Source organism: Diadema antillarum, unplaced genomic scaffold, assembly GCF_040938485.1.
Source record: "Diadema antillarum isolate AM-2024a unplaced genomic scaffold, OU_Dant_1.0 seq00000456_RagTag, whole genome shotgun sequence".
Lineage (NCBI taxonomy): Eukaryota > Metazoa > Echinodermata > Echinoidea > Diadematoida > Diadematidae > Diadema > Diadema antillarum.
The window spans coordinates 52,191-69,047 of record NW_027271428.1 but is presented as its reverse complement, the minus strand read 5'-3'; the positions used below and the strand labels follow the sequence as shown (position 1 = coordinate 69,047).

The window sequence follows — 16,857 nt, the reverse complement described above, 5'->3', positions numbered from 1 at the left end:
GGGATGATACTTTGTTTGGATTTTAGGGTCACGGGGTCAAAGGCCAAAGGTCACAGGTTATTTTGTGGAAAAAAAGGTTGAAATTTCATGTTTTTCTCCATATCTCGCAAATGGTTCAAGGTATCTTCATGGAACTTAGTATATATGCATGTACCGATGGGCAGTGATTATCTAGGGAAGTTGGGGGTCATGGGTCAAAGGTCAAGGTCAACTCCTCAAAATATCACTACTTTCCTTATATTTATGCAATGCCTGAAGGATTTTTTTTAAACTTGATGTATGCATGTATAACCCAATATGTATTCTGTGGGAAGTTTCTTGCCAAAAGGTCAAAGGTCAAGTGAAAGTGCTAAATTGCACTTCTTCCTCCATATCTCAAAAGTAACTCAAGGTATTATCATGAAACTTACATATTTATGCATGTTCTACCTAACAGTGATTCTCTTTGGAACTGTGAGGTCAAAGGTCAAAGGCCAGGTTTAGATAATACTATTTTACCATTTGATACTGAAATTATACTTTTTCTCAATACCTTGAAAATTACTCAATGCATAAACTTATAAAAGGGTCAAAAGTCAAGTAAAAATCATAAGTTCCCCCAAATACCTGCACTCTGACGTTTTAATCATTCATCCAATTGAACCTAGTTCTAGGAAAGTGAACATTCAGCACATTTGTGGCAAACCTGTCATTTTAATATTTTGCCAATTGTGTGAAACTGTCATCACACATTGTCAAGACATTGTACTAAAGACCTATTAGGAGAACCATGCATTATGGCGGAGGCATACACCAGTCGCCGTAGCGACATTTCTAGTTTCTTTGTGACATAATGGCTGGTCCATCAAATTTTATGTAAGGATATGTATTGATTGCATAATCTATTAATTAGCAAGCAGTGTCTGCTCTATGTTTGTTTGTTTTTTCAGTCAAAATACAATGTGCATACCGAAATGGGTCGTATGACTTTAATAAGAGGGAGTTTCTTTGCCAAAGCTATGGTCATCTTGTGCGACTTAGCTTCTAGCTATACTACTTGGTCACATAAAGTCATGTGCTAAATCACAACAAAAATGTTGTTCTGTCATGTTCTATTTCATTCATAATGTTGCGAATATTCCACTACAGAATGTGCTATATTGCATTAATGGTAAACTAGCAGTATGATATTGTTCCTCTGTTATTTCATTATATTGAAATTACCTTGGATTTTGATGTGAAACAGGCAAAGGAGTTTTAATTCAGTTTTCTTGTCAGCATGACTGTATCAATTTTGTCTAGTATACCAGTAAGCGTTTCTTCCCATGATGAAAACATTACATGTGATTTAAGTACTTGTGTCTATTTGAACATTTCTATTCATGTTTTGTCCTCACTGATATGTGCACCATGTTACTCTTAATTCCACACGCAGGCTGCCGTGTTCATGTCGAAAATACTTTTTCTGTGAGTCCGATTTTAGAAATTGTGATTGTTGAATTTTTTTAATGTATCTGTATTTTTGATAAGTATATTCCATAATCTGACATTTAAAAGAGCTCTTGATTTTAGAATTCAGTGCAAAGTAATCTGTCTTTGTTTATGTGGTCACTTTGTTAGTCTTGTTTATTTTAGAGTATCATAACAAAATTTAATGACAATTTGCCTGCATGTATTTACTGTAAGTTTTCATCATGCAAATATAGAAGCGTTACCCTTGATGAATAAAGCTCATTCATTTTTATATTCAGGCATGAGTTTGTGGAGTTGATGCGCTGTAGCCTTTGCAAGTTTGGAGTTTAGTGACCAAGGCAATTATGTTGTATAAGATTTTTGAGAGTGATGGCACAGTGGAAAGGCAATTCTAACAGATTTTTACTTTAATATTTGCATGTGTTAAACTGGTATGCCAGTGTGTATGTTGGAGATAAAGATCAACAGGCGCGGTCAGACTGGCAAAAGATTGAGAAGTTTGAGATCGCAATCTTCAAGTGTGACTGCTAGAAACTGAAACTTCGCAATCTTACCCACTTCTCTATCTTTTGCCAGACTGACTGCGCCAAATGAACAAATACGTGTCATGATTTCCTAGCAGGTTGATAACTGTAATCTTCGAGTGACAGCAACATCTACAGGATAGTCACTTCTCTCTCATTTAACACCTGTTTGATAGCTACGCAGTCCCGTTTTGGTTATTTCTTATCCATCGTCTTTAACAGCACATTTACTTGTCTAAGATATAGCACTCTCTTTTAAATCAAAGCCAATTTCTAACAAAGCTCATAAATAAGTTAGAATAGTACTTGATGTACGATTACACACACACACACACATATATATATATGTATACAATTTCTTCTAACAAGCCAAGTGTTTTCGTGAGTCTCCTTTAAAGTCACTTGTTTGCTTTGATTTACTGTGTAACTTTGTGTGGCGCATTCCTTTCACCTAAAAGTGACATTGACTGGTTGTATTTGACACAAAATACAGGCACAACAAAAGACAGTGTTACAATACGTGATTGTCACACTGGCGCAGGTACCATGAGATGAAGGTTGTAATAGTCTGTACACCATTGTAACACTGATACAGGTACTAGTGTACCATGAGATGAAAGGTATGATAGTCTCTACACCATTGTAACATCAGTACAGATACAAGTGTACCACGAGATGAAGGGTGTAATAGTCTGTACACCATTGTAACACTAATACAGGCTCAAGAGTACCATGAGATGAAGGATGTAATAATCTGTACACTATGGTAGCACTGATACAGGTACAAGTGTACAATGAGATGAAGGATATTATAGTCTGTACACCATTGTAACACTAATACAGGTTCAAGAGTATCATGAGATGAAAGGTGTAATAGTCTGTACACCATTGTAACACTAATACAGGTTCAAGAGTACCATGTAGGATGTTATAGTCTGTACACTATTGTAGCACTAATACAGGTACAAGTGTACAATGAGATGAAGGATGTTATATGTACACCATTGTAACACTAATACAGGTTCAAGAGTATCATGAGATGAAGGGTGTAATAGTCTGTACACCATTGTAACACCAATACAGGTTCAAGAGTACCATGATATGAAGGGTGTGTAGTCTATATGTTATTGTAGTGCTGATACAGATACTCATGAAATGGGGTGCGACATGTTGTGTACTCAAGATGTTTTCACTGTATGCTCCTTGAAGTTACATCTGTTGTTCTCTTTTTTATGATTATTTTTTTGTGTGTGTGCTTTGATTTGTTTCAGTTTTTTTTTTCCTGGAAGCCCTGGAAGAATTGGTTATAACCCTACTAATCCTTATCTTTAGCACTGGCCATCCCATGAAACCTTTCATCCGTAACAGAAAGGGTCTGTTCAGCTGACTTCATGGCCAAGCTGTTGAGAATGAGCATACTTTCAATAGTGCACTACATGTATTTCAGCTATGTGTACTTTGTGCATTGATACCTTAAAAGTTAAAAAAAAAAAGTAGATAAAACACCAATACTTTGAGATTGCACAGTGACATATGCCTTATTGGTCTCGTGCATCAGTGTAACAAGCATGTTGATGTGAGGATCACACTTTTTAATAAATAAAAATAATATCTTTTACTACAGTAACATCAAAACTGTTTATTGGGGTCTTTTGTTCCTGTCAAATACCAAAAGTGAAGTTTTTTTTTTTTTTTTTAAGGATCTTGGGGATTACTCATCGCAAACCTTAAATCATGCCTCCTTGTTATGTCTTTTGCCTGGTATTTCATTTTTGCCATGTAGATGTCATCTCAATGACACATGTTCATTTCTTTTATACACAGCTATGTGTGCACTGGATGTAACACTTATTAGAGTTAGTACAGAGTACCAAAGTGATGATATCCGAATCATCTGTTTATACTGCTTTGTTGGAATTAGATGTGAGCATGGTTAGCATCAGGCCAGGTGAGGTTGTTTGGAAACAGTTTCCATGGCGATGAATGGTGATAACATCACACTTTGTTACTCTATTCTTCTATGCTTCAAAAACATGTTTTTGTGTGTGTGAGTGTGTGTGTGTGTGTGTGTGTGTGTGTGTGTGTGTTTGACTGTCATTGCAAGTGTTGGGATATCATGACAAGCATGCATACATATTGTACAGTACATGTATTTTATGTTTTTGCTAAAGACAGTGTACTGTAAAATGAGGAATGTTCCGTGCATTTTGATTTCGCAAATTTCACGAGCCAAGATGCGCGAACTTAAAATGCACACAGAAGTTGGTGTTTATTCAAGGGTAGTTGAGTCTGAAAAGGCACCTCGGCCACATAAGACTGAAGTGAAGGAAATGGTTCTCTTGTCAGTGACGATGTACGATTACACAATCATTGTCTGAATGTACTCACTGAGATGCACGTAATCAGGTGGCGGTGGTGTAGATTGGATCACAGAAAGACTTCTGTTCATAGACCATATAGAAATGTATACCTAGTTGGTCCTACGTGTCCTAACTTTTTTATGTGTCAGATTTTTCCAAAAATTTTAGTTCATCTATTTCACTGATCTTTCTGTTTTCGTACAAAGTAACAGAACATCGAGATGAAATGTCCCTTTCATGAAAGTGTTTTAAATATTTTCTTATTTCAGTTTAGTTCTTGATTTTCAGCTTATTTTTCAACAGCAACTTGTATGTGATACAACAGGAAATGAGGTACAGGCTAGTTAGGCAAGATATATCCCAAGGAATTACCTCAATTGAAATTTCCCACAACACATGCAGAAAGACAAGAGCTTTTTGACAATGATTTGAGACAATGGTGGCCCTGATGTATTTGTATTTGAGTTGATGTTTTTTTCCATTTCAAGTCTATTCTGTGAGAAAAAATAGATAAATCAGAATCCTCAGCTTCTTACAACTATTCATCCCAGAATCACATTTCCTAGTATTGTGACTTCATTGTAAAAAAAAAAAGAAAAAAAGAAAAGAAAAAAGGAAACCTTGCTAAAGAGTACATGTACATAGTAATGATGTTGCTAATCTAAAGCCTTGATATACTTTAGGGGGACATTTGTAAGAAAGCACAGCCAATCGTCGCATTTTTCTTTTCTTTTCTCAGTCAAACAAGGCAACATGACACAAGAAAGCAAGTATAGTCAAGGCAAGAAGTTGCTGGCCATCAAATGATTATGATTGAGCTGACACCTTTTTTAATGAATATTTGATGACAGTACTTTTCAACTTACGTTGGCTACATCAAGTTGTCATGATTTTAACATTATTCAAGCATTAAGTAAATTACTGTTAGGTAAGGGATGATGGTATTGTGACCATTTGTTAACTATTATAAAAAGAGACTCAGAAAACAACGAGATGACATTGGAATGTCAAAAACTTTTGTTTGTTTGTTTCCCCCTACAATTGTATGCTGCAAAAAATTTGGACTGCTTTTGTTTCACCATGAGCAGCACAATGTAACTTTCTTCTTGGCATAAATTCCCCTCAAAATGCAGAGTAAAAACCTTTTGAATATGTGTACACATACGTTAAGAGTATACTGTGAGGCAGAAGCATTTTGGCTTTTTTTTTTTTTTTTAAAGGAAGCCATGTGATATGCATATCCCTGGGTATGAATACGCACATGCTTTGAATTATATCATTCCTGAGAACACAGACACCAAGCTAGCAGAAAAACCTTAAAAGTATCCACATTAGTAATCTGTCAATGACTAGTACAGTGACAATACAAATATTCCCCCCCCCCCCCCCCCATCAAGGTATTTTACACAGCAATGATGATAATGTGCCATCAAGAGTATGGAAATAAAAGCCCGAAGACTGTGATAAGCAAGGACTAAAAACCACATGGGAATCATAAATATATATGCAACACGTGATATATCTCATTCATTGTTTTCACAGACCTTTTCATTCCTTTACTCCTCAAAATCAATGTTTTCACCAATCCTACGGAAAATGAGATCTCTTACAAATAAAGCAAACTTTAAAACAGAACTCAATATCTGTTTGTGTATTTTGATTTACAATTGTCTTTTCTATGACATGAAATAGTTGTTAAATATTGTGTTTCATGCAAAGTCTGCATTAAAAATGCAATATAGAAATGTGGCAGGGTCTCCAATGGATGCCTGTCATGGCAGTACACTAACAAAATGCACTGTCACACCAAGGGTGTAAAATATATCTGCAGCTTATCACTTTAAAACTAAAATATGAGACCACTGCAAATTCAAATACTAGTATGTTTCGAAAAAAGAGAGGTTCATAAAGAAAAAAAAAACAACCTTACAATGCTATGAATTGTAATGGCTGATTTGCTCCAAATAGAGATTGATACAGAAAAATGCCATTTCATCTAAGAAACAGAAAAATGTGAATGCTGTAATACAAATGACTTCAAATGAGAGCAATACATAACATATATAAATATTCCATCTGAAATATACAATGCTACAAGACAAATTTATACACATGCAAAAATTAGAACTGCAATGGCAATATTAGGTGATCAAAAAAAACCAAAGTAATAGGTCTGTCAAATTAACAGGAGATATGCATGAAGATCTGGGAGACCAGCAATTGAAACAAAAATTCTCTATGTTTGGCAAAGCTTCAAATTCTTGTGGGTCATTACATCATATTTTCATGTACATATGAGTGCAGACATTTTAAAAACCAGTCTCTACCAATTCCAAGAATGTAAGCAGAGAACGATGATTCATAAACTGATTACCTATATTCACTGTATTTTTTTCCAATTCACATATTTTTCTTGTTGATAACAATTTTTGCTAAGGCACATGTCAAGTCTAAGATCCCAGTCTGCTAAAGACGTTTGTCTTGGATGGTCCACCAGCTGCAGCTGTTGTCGGCATCTTCTTTAAAGCGCCACCTCCGAGGGTCACTGTCACACTTGGAGTGGTGGAGGACACTTCTGCCTTCATGACTCCCAGTCTGTCTTGGACACTTGATTTCTTTGTCGGAATTGACGAGGCCATGGGCGACGTGCCCAGCCTCTTCAGGAGCCTCGACCCTTCTGTGGGAGTGGCGCGAGATCCAACTCTAGGACTTGGCGCAACTTTTTGAGGTGTCTGTAGTGTAAGCCTGTTCTTCATGGAGCCCGGCCGCCCACCTAGGGTTACAGTCACCGTTTGTTTCATGGTGCTGGTTTCTTGTGCCAGGTTGCTGCTAGCCGTAGCTGCGGCGGGTGCACCCAGCCTGACCTGCATCGATCGCTTTATGGCAGGCTTTCCGGTGCCAGCAGAGGTGGTTCCTTTGCCAGAGACTGCAAGGTCACTGCTGCCAAGCCGATCAAGCACCTTGGACTTGACACCAACAGCATCCATGTGAGTTGTTGTGGAGACCTCCGCTTTCTGCACCCCAAGCCGGTCCATCACAGTTTGCTTTGGGGCACCCGGATTCAGCCTCTTTGCACCACCTATTGTCACAGTTACTTTCTGCTTGGTACCGACTGCAGTTCCCATGGCACCTTTTGTCTTGTTGACAGGTGCGCCCAACCTTGCCATGAGACTCTGAGGTGGGCTGCCAATACTACCGGCACCTGGTGTACTGCTCTTTGTCCTTGACTTCAGGGTTACAGCAGGACTTGGCGCCGACTTCCGCAGAGCACCAAGGGTGACCTTCACTGACGTAGGTTTGACCAGTTTGGCTGTGGACGTCTTCAGCGTGGTGGTCTGAGCGTCTGGTGACGACAGGGTCTTCAAAACACCCTGGTACTCCACCACTGACCCGCCATCACTACCATCAGATAGACTGCGTTGCCGTTGACCTCCCAGTCGGTTGAAAACAGAGGGGGAACTGGCAGCCTGATTGTGAGATTAAAGCATTACTTAAGAGACCTTCCTGAAATTATAATGAGCACAAGCCCATCAGATATAAACAATGAAAGTCATCAGATTTATTTTTTGATTGATGACATATCAACACAACTGAATGAGACAAGATAGTGAATTTCTTTCCTCCGTCATCGCTCAAAAGTGAAATTACATACTATGATCATGGTCTTGTTTTCTTTATCGGAACGGTGCAACAGTGAGGTATATAAACAAGTACTGCAATGTTATAGCAAGTAGCAAGCATGTTAACAGGAAGAAGAGTAGAGATACAACCATTATTTTTGCACATCACTGCCATGTTGATAGAAATGACACAGAAAAATCTCTAATAATCAACACTGTTGTTTACGATTTTTGCCTGCACTGATGGTATATGCTATGTAAACATGAACTTGCAAATGCCTGATGGGTCTCAAACTTATTTTCTAGTGATATAGGGTACTCTTTGCCAATCAAACATATTCTGTGTCTATTGTATTAAAAAAAAAATTGTCTGCAAGGGATAATCTTTACCACATTTTAAGATCAGTACATTGATATTTCTTACCCCTCCCTCCATACTTTGCTTTGTATGACTGACAGAAATGATGCACTAGGGATGATGAAGCTCTTACCTGCTTTGAAGTCGATTGTGTGGGTGTGGGACTGTTTCCTGAGCCCAGCCGTGCAAACACTGAGGATTTCTTCTCATCAACAGACCCTGGTCAATGGAGAAAAAGAAAGAAAAACATCAAAATCATATTCACGGCATGACAATGAAAAAAAGAAAAAAAAAGTATAAGGTCTATTCCATACCAAGTTGCTCACTCATGGGTCAAACAGAACAGTGGTTTCACACTATATTAAACCATTACAGAAATGCACACAAAAGAGACATCCCTTAAATAAACTGCAAAAGACAATGGGAGGTTACTCATAAGACTGGGTAGAAAGCACAGAAGCATCAGCTGTACTGGTTTTTCTCTGATGACTGGTTTATGCATCCCAAATGAAGTACTACACATGCCACAAAACAATCCACAATTTGATGCCTAAATGTACTTGTAACCATTTAAAGTGGAATGAATAAATATCCTACCTGTTGGTGACACTAGGGCCCCGTTTTATCAAAAGATATAATTGACTATAAATTTCTTCACCACGCATGCTGCCATAGACTTAAAATAGAAATCAACTACATAATCAATTATAACTCTTCAAATAACAGGGCCTAGCTTTGATAACTATGCACAAAAGTAAAGGATATCAAATGAATGTGATTGCCTCATATTCTGTATGTATGTTTGGTTTAAATCACACTGTAATCACTGTCATTCAATCACTGTCATTCAGTCACTGTCATTCATCAGTTATAATATAGTCATAATCATGATATGCTGTACCAACTACAAAAAAAAAATTCATAATGAGAAAGATAGAGAGGGTGGGATAATAATAACCTTCTCTTTTATCATTGCTATAACGTTACCATTATCATTTTCATCATTATCATAATCATCATTTCATCAACATCGTTATGATCAGTATCATCATCTTGATCACTAGTAGTGGTGGCAGCAGTGGTAAGAGTGGTTACAATACTGCAGTCACTTAAACTACTTCCATTGCCGCTTCCGACTATTACAACCAAGATCATGATCATGATCATCATCACATCATCATCATCCTCAACACCAACACCAACACCAACATCAGTGCCGACACCATCATCACCTTGGATGCCCTGTGGTGGTGTTTGCGGCTGCGGCAGCGGCTCCTGCTGCTGCTGGCGCTTCTGCTCCAGAATCTTCTGCGTCCTGGGCGTGCTGCCCTTGGGCATGCTGACGATATACTTGCCCTCCTCTTCTGGCTTCACCATGCGGGGTCGCTTGATGGGCACGACCTCAGCAGTGTCCGCCAGCCCCACCGACCCCTTCTTGGCTCCTGTTTGCGGGCAAAGCAGGAAATTAACCCATCAAGCCCTGGGGCGGGAGGGGGGGGGAGGGGATTTTGCTGGAGGATTTCTCATCCTATCATCATTCAATTAGCACCTACGAATTTTATTGCATTACTTTCTACAAATAAAATATCAGATGGTACTGGTAAAATACATGCAATCTAGACATAATCAGGAAGAAATATAATACACAAAGTTTGCTAAATTGAGAGAGCAAAACAGGCTGTCAAGCCTTCCAAAATGTGTTTCCAATCTAAGAATCAATTATTAATTTAGCAACAAAAGAGAATCTGGATATTTATTTGATATGTACAACAAAGATCTCAGACAAGAAAATTCTTCACTTTAGCTTTATTCGCACTAGGAAGGAATAGAAAAATTGTGATAAAAGTTATAAGGCCTAACCACAGAACTATGTTTTCTGGGACTTTGTGGTCCAAATTCACAAAGGTAGTTTAAATTTAGTCCATGGATTGTGTCGGTTTTTTTTTTTTTTTTTTTTTTTTTTTACACTGCCAAAATCAACGTGACTTATTATAGTGCACACTAGCAGACATAAAACAATGAGCGCTTGCCGACACAGACACATGAAAGGTATGCCTATTTAGTGATTTTTTTTAGTCCATGGACTTAATTTTAAACATAGATTTGATTTAAACTATGGTACCTTTGTGAAATTTGGGACAATGGGTTTTAATGGAGTGTTTTCCAATCACTTCACTCAAGCTTGGATGTTATAGGATTCACATTTAGTAGTATGCATTTTGACTGATCGCTTAAGGTGTGACAAGTTTAACAAGTATAGTTTGCTACAGGTTGTATTAGATAACTTCATTATATGTATTTGATCGTTTTGTGTGTGCGTGTGTGTGTGGGTGTGTGTGTGTGTGTGTGTATTGCAAGATAGTAAAAGTAGAATAGAAGATATATACTGCTGTGATGTTCCCATTTTCAAAGAAAGCTGAACGTACCTTCTTGGGAGATACAACTACCACAGTACTTTGTCTACACCTGATTAAAGAGATGAAAAGAGTAACTGGTACGTCCATCCTTACCAATTGTCACATCACTCAATAATGTGACAATAGTGTAATACGACTCGACAGATTCTACAATTTGTATGCTCCTTGAAATTACTACAAATAGTTAATCAACATGCACAATAAACCTCAGGAAATCACTCTTTTTTTCTGTATTTTTGTATTCACCTCCTGTCGGCACTGCTCCAAGTCTCACTGCCATTGAAGGCGAGACTGTGACCTTTGAACTGCTACTTTCCATGATGCCTTCTTTCCTCATGTAATGTTCCAGCATTCTGCTACCAGCTGTGAACAGTAAATATATCAGCTTGTCACTCACAGCACATGACATCCAATACACATTATAGCATTATATGAATAAAATTACTGACAGTATTAGAAACAGTGAAGTATGATTTTTTTTTTCAATGAAATATCCAACAACCAGCACTGAAAATAGGTGTTTTGGGGTTTTATTTAATGAAACAAGAGCAAAACTGACTATAAAGTTGCCATCATTCTTATGTACATCACCTAATGACAGTTTTTCATGGCACAAAGACAATACAGTACTTTATATGCCATGGTATTTTGTGAGTTAATTATGTGAAATGGGTCTTAATGATAATTTACATGAGTGGTTGAATTCATCTTCAAGAGTAGCCCACAAGGAGCAAATGAGAAAGAAGTATCATTCATTTTCAATAAAAAGGTTAACGATTTTCCACATTGGAGACAACAAAACAGCTGATTTGTGTTATGTCTGGCAATATTTTGTGAAATTTAATTTCATTAATATCTATTTGCAAACATTAAAACAGCGAGAATCATACAGTGTATCGACACATTACATTGACTTTAAAAAATTACCCTGGATAATTGCTATTCGTACTTCTTAGCCTAGCCAATAAACAATTGACTTTCATCAATGTATCTCATTTATGTCCTCTTTATCCACAGCAAGTCAGCACACATACAGCATATTTTGTACTTCAAAACTTGCAACCTACAAATCTTCTGACTCAAAAGTCATCTAACGCAATTAAGGACATCTTTTATACAGAAGTAATGAATCAGTCAATGTGATTTCACATTCTTCTTACGTGTCGTCTGTCGCTTTACTTCCACTTTTGCATCCGGATCAGTGGAGAGTGATGTAATGGCAGGCTTCTCGTTCTCGTACTGAAGTAGAAACGAAATATGACAAATCACATAAAGCATACCCATGCATATACATGTACATGAAATTACCTGCTGCATACGCTATAAAAGATTTTCTTCCCTTCTTTTCTATGCCCCTGTCCTTCACTTCTGAAAATGTTTCATTACCAGCGCTTGGCACTAACAGAAACAAACAATTTTGATGTCAGCAAGATTCTCATCAAATGTCATTAGTAAAAATGCTTTGGGGCCTGAGAGAGTCAGTACTGTAAATCCCTCCAATGCTGGATTTTGTGACCTTTCGATCAGGAGCAACTGTTCAAACCGAAATAGCATACTGTCACATTCATTTCAGTCTACTATCATGGAACAGATGAAAAAGCCTCAGATGCAATGTAAGGGGTACATATATTCTATAAGAAAGTTATGAGATGCAAATTCTATGTAAGGGGTACATGCTCTACAAGTAAGTTATATATTATTTTCCCATCAGTCTGTCCCCGTTTACAATGACTTACCATCACGTGAGCTGTCTTTGCATACTTGAGGATGGCAATGACGTCTCCCATGATCCCAATGCCCATCTCCTTGAGGTACTCTTTGGTCAGGTCCATCAGCATACTCTTTTGGATGCGGTTATCCAGGAACACCACGGCATACTTGGCAGCGGGACCTGGGGGAATGCCAGCCGCTGTGAAAAACCTGATCCACTCTGACATTTCTGTGGAAGCACGAAGCAGGACAGGACATAATTTACAGCAGAAGTGGGATGAATGTTTTTAGCATTAGCATGAGCAGAAAATTGGGCAACCAGTAGTAATATTTCAACATTAATATACTTTTTGACATGCAACTCAACTGAAACTATAGTGTCTTGATCACTCTGTAGGGTAATCTTGTTTACAAAATTTCTACTTTTGGTAAGCTTTGTGTTACATTCTATCAAAATGTGTCAGAAGGTATCATGTCTACTTGTCCTTGGACTCTGCTGCAAATTTATCTGAAGAGTGAAACATCTAAGTTCTTCTAGTACTGGTAAAATAAAATAATTAGAAAACTCTACAGCTGATTTAAACAAAATCCCTATCACTATTAGACCAGGGCACTGTGTTTCTTTCCTTGACAAGCTTTCCATTCATCATTATCATCATCATCATCATCATCATCATCATCATCATTATCATCATCAGTATATGGAGGTAGTAGGTAGTCCTGTTGAGACTTCCGGTCGTTCCTATGGGTCGTACATGATCCTACCTAAAACTTGGTGTACGTGCATGTGGGTGAATGGACTAGACTATACATCTTTAGGGAAGAGATTGGTGTAGGGAGGACCAGTGCTTGTCCAACCTCGACTTGAAAGTATTAAGTGAAGGAGCTACGATTACCGATGAAGGGAGACTGTTTCAAATCAAGAGTCGACCACTCTTTGACTGAAAGTACATGTATTTCTTCTCAGGGTCATACTACATCTTTGTTCGAGATCTTGTGCTACCATGACCATGTTGATGTATTGCTGAGACGAAATAAATCCATTGGTACCAAATTTGTTGGGCTGCTGCATTGAATATATTTTCCATCGTACTCCCGGCTCCCATGCACGTAGGTTAGATCTAGACTAGAAATTTAGAATGTCTAGAGTATACCTAGTCTAGCAGCTCTTAGTAATTTTAGAGTCTTTTCAAGTAGTCTAAGTTTTGCAAGAAGTTGAACTGTAGTTAGAGTGTTAGATTTAGAATCTAAAATTTTTATAAAATTTAACGTTAGCCGCTTCATATAGCTCCTGTCTTTTTAACACCTAACGTTATTATAGCAGCACATAGAATTTGAATTGTAGTGGATTTTTTTTTTCCATTTGCACTTTTCATTTGGGCATTTGATAAGCACAAGTAAATTACGATAATACATAAAGGGCGTGGCGGCCTGTATTTACTTAGCTGGAAGAAGAAACAACAAGAAAAATGTTGTAACGTTAGATTTAACTGTTAGAAAATCAGAGACAGAGGCCTCATAAAAGTCATAAAATTAAAAATATGTTAGGATGGCAACTCTTAGTCTTGCTGGAATGGCAACTTCCAATAGCAACAGCCAATCAGGAAGCTGGATTCTTGTCATTACTATGACAATTGCCATTTCAGCAAGAGTTGCCATCAGTATCATACAAATGTATCTACTTTTTATGAAGGCTTTTATGAAATGGGGCCTGAGATCTACAGTGCAGTGACTGAATGATAACTTTGAAATTAACGTGTGGGACTGTACAAGGCGAGAGCTTCTCGTCAATGATGCATCAATGATGAAGACCAATCCAGCTATTTCACATGCTAAAAAACACCCCAAAACCCCCCCAAAACCTAACAATCAGACCTTAATTGGTATGAGCAAAGTAAACACGCCACCACTTATCATAAATGAAATATGACTGTACAGGAAGGTTACCTTTATTCGCCGACATTTTCGCCCCACGAAACGCAGATTTCATCCAAACATACGAAACGCTAACACGCATGAAACAGAAGATGGCGCTATTGAGAGATTACTGATCCGAGAGCAGTGAGATGACTTTCTCCCTCCCGTCTCCGCACAGGCTGCTGGTGGTGGTGTGGACTTGGAAGACCGTGAGCAAAGAGATTAGATGGTTGATGCCACATTCCGTGAGTCAGGCGGAATGATGAATTGGATTATGGCTCCCAGAGTTTTTCCTCTCTTGATGTTTTATTCTTTTCGTTGACATACATTGTTGACTAAACGAAATGAGGTTTGAGGGCGTGAAACTTCAACTTGAATTTTCTTAAAATACACATTGTTTTTTTTTATTAATTTCAGTCAGCTTTGTGTGAATTATCACAGTCTTCCAAACTTAAAGTGTATAGTCACAGAGACATGTATTATGTTTGTTTGTCCTTTATCCAGTACTGTGAGTAATGGACAAAAATGAATATACCTCTTCTTTCATTCGTTTTCTTAATTTTTTTTAAATCTTTTCTCATTCCGACATCGAAATTTGGACACATTATCGGAAAATGTATTTTATAGTCTTTTCAACAATTGAATTTAGGGTAACCCAAACGTTGCAAGGGACTGTAAACAAGCGTAACTTACACAATATGAAAGTATAGTTGTATCTTCAATCTATACTCATATCCCTATGGAGCAAACGCAATCACGGATTACCAGTTACTTGGATGGTATAGCTGCTTTCCCAAGCATGCCAAGTGTTAAGATCATTCTGGTCACCATGGGGCGCAAGTCATCCTTTGTTTGAACGTGACTGATGAATTCCATTTATTGTTACGTCGGACAAGCCTATTATATGGACTTGAAAATGTCGCTTTGAAAACGATTGAAGTTCCTAACCATAAGAAGGAAGGCCGTTAGATTGTACCCGATGATGTGCACATGAGCTAACTCTGAACTGGCGTATACACAGATCCTAAACGTAACCAGGGAGACGAGAGACTGATGTTATAGAAGTCATACAAGGCCTGGCGGGATTTCGGAGGACAATAACAGAGAATGTCCGTTAATTGCATGGGCAGGCCGAAAAGGGGTGGAGGGGGGGGGGGGGGGGGGGTGGAGAATGAAGACGTATAATGGTGTTCAGAAACAAGGGCGTCTACCCGAACTTATATAACGGGGCATTATAATGATAATAAACGCGTATATTCATATTCTTCATGAATGAACTCATGTTTCCTGATTTGTCACGTCCACTGCATGCGGGCGGTTATATACTACATGATCGTCTGTGCTGCATAATATTACATTATGCAAACAAAAACCAAAGCTAGTATCGATTTTTTTTTTTTTGTCACCTCGGAACCCATCATTTCAAATACAGCGGCTCTTGGTGTATATATTTTGCTTAATATAATTCTGAAGAGTTTGATAGCAAAACGGAATTCAAACATTTTAGATTAAATCCATCATGAGATATAGAGCTAAATTAAACTTCTCCAGTGAAACCTCACTGATTACATAGCAAGGAATATTCTCGAAGTTTTATGATTAAGAATATCACATCATCTGTTTTAAAATAATTTCCTTTGTTTTTAGCAGCTTTGATATCAATTAAATCAAATTAACAAGAATGAAGTTATCTCGTTTGTGATAAAACTCCACAATTTGATTACAAGTATATATATAGATGGAGAGAGAGAGAGAGGGGAGGGGGAGGGAGGGAGAGTGAGAGATCTAATGTGGTTGTATTTATGTCTTGTGTTTAACCCTCTGCATGTCACATTAATTACCTCTTCATAAGTTTGTGTGCAAAATTTGTGCACATTTGAGTCATTGGCACGAAAGGAATTAATCAGTGCTAATGTTTGAGGTGATAGAATTGCTGCCAATAACATTGTCCGGGGAATCCATGGATCCTTGATTCAAATCGATAATTGATATTCAGCTTTCTACCAAGTCTCTTTGAATTGTAGGTTAATACGTCAGTCAATACATGGCACTGCATACTGTCTTGTATATAGTAATTCGTCGGTTTTTTAAAGTTTAATTGTTTGTTTTGATGATACAGCCGATCCCCATATAGCATTGAGCAGACACAACGGAATTCAATCTGGAGAAAACAAGAAACTCAGCAGCTAGTGCACTAAATATATTCTAATTTTTTCTAAGACAAGTTTGTTTCCATTAAAAAAATCAAAGTCAACACCCAGAAACCAAGATTCTCGTCATGCAGAGACTGTAAAAGTCTACTACTATCTAACGCATCTCCCACATAATTAATAATATCACAAAAATATCAAATTATATGTTTTTTTATATTCCAACTTCCAGTTACAATAAGTTGTTTTACAGCAGGTAGGATAACTGAAAACATATGGCAAGATACTGTCATGGTAACTAGATTTATTCCAAGTAACAGCGCAAATCACATAAAAAGTGAGAAACGAG

General features: G+C 37.6%; 1 protein-coding gene across 1 annotated transcript; it reads right to left on the bottom strand.

Annotated features, from left to right (window-relative positions):
* Window positions 1-6,541: 6,541 nt before the first annotated feature.
* LOC139732942 (uncharacterized protein C19orf47-like) lies at window positions 6,542-12,698 on the bottom strand (the record flags this gene model as incomplete). The annotated part of the gene is made up of 6 exons (XM_071643778.1): window positions 6,542-7,803; window positions 8,427-8,535; window positions 9,591-9,753; window positions 10,951-11,094; window positions 11,892-11,970; window positions 12,468-12,698. Coding segments are annotated over 6 exons (1,743 nt in total), but the record flags the coding sequence as incomplete, so codon positions are not given.
* Between the last annotated feature and the right edge of the window lie 4,159 nt (window positions 12,699-16,857).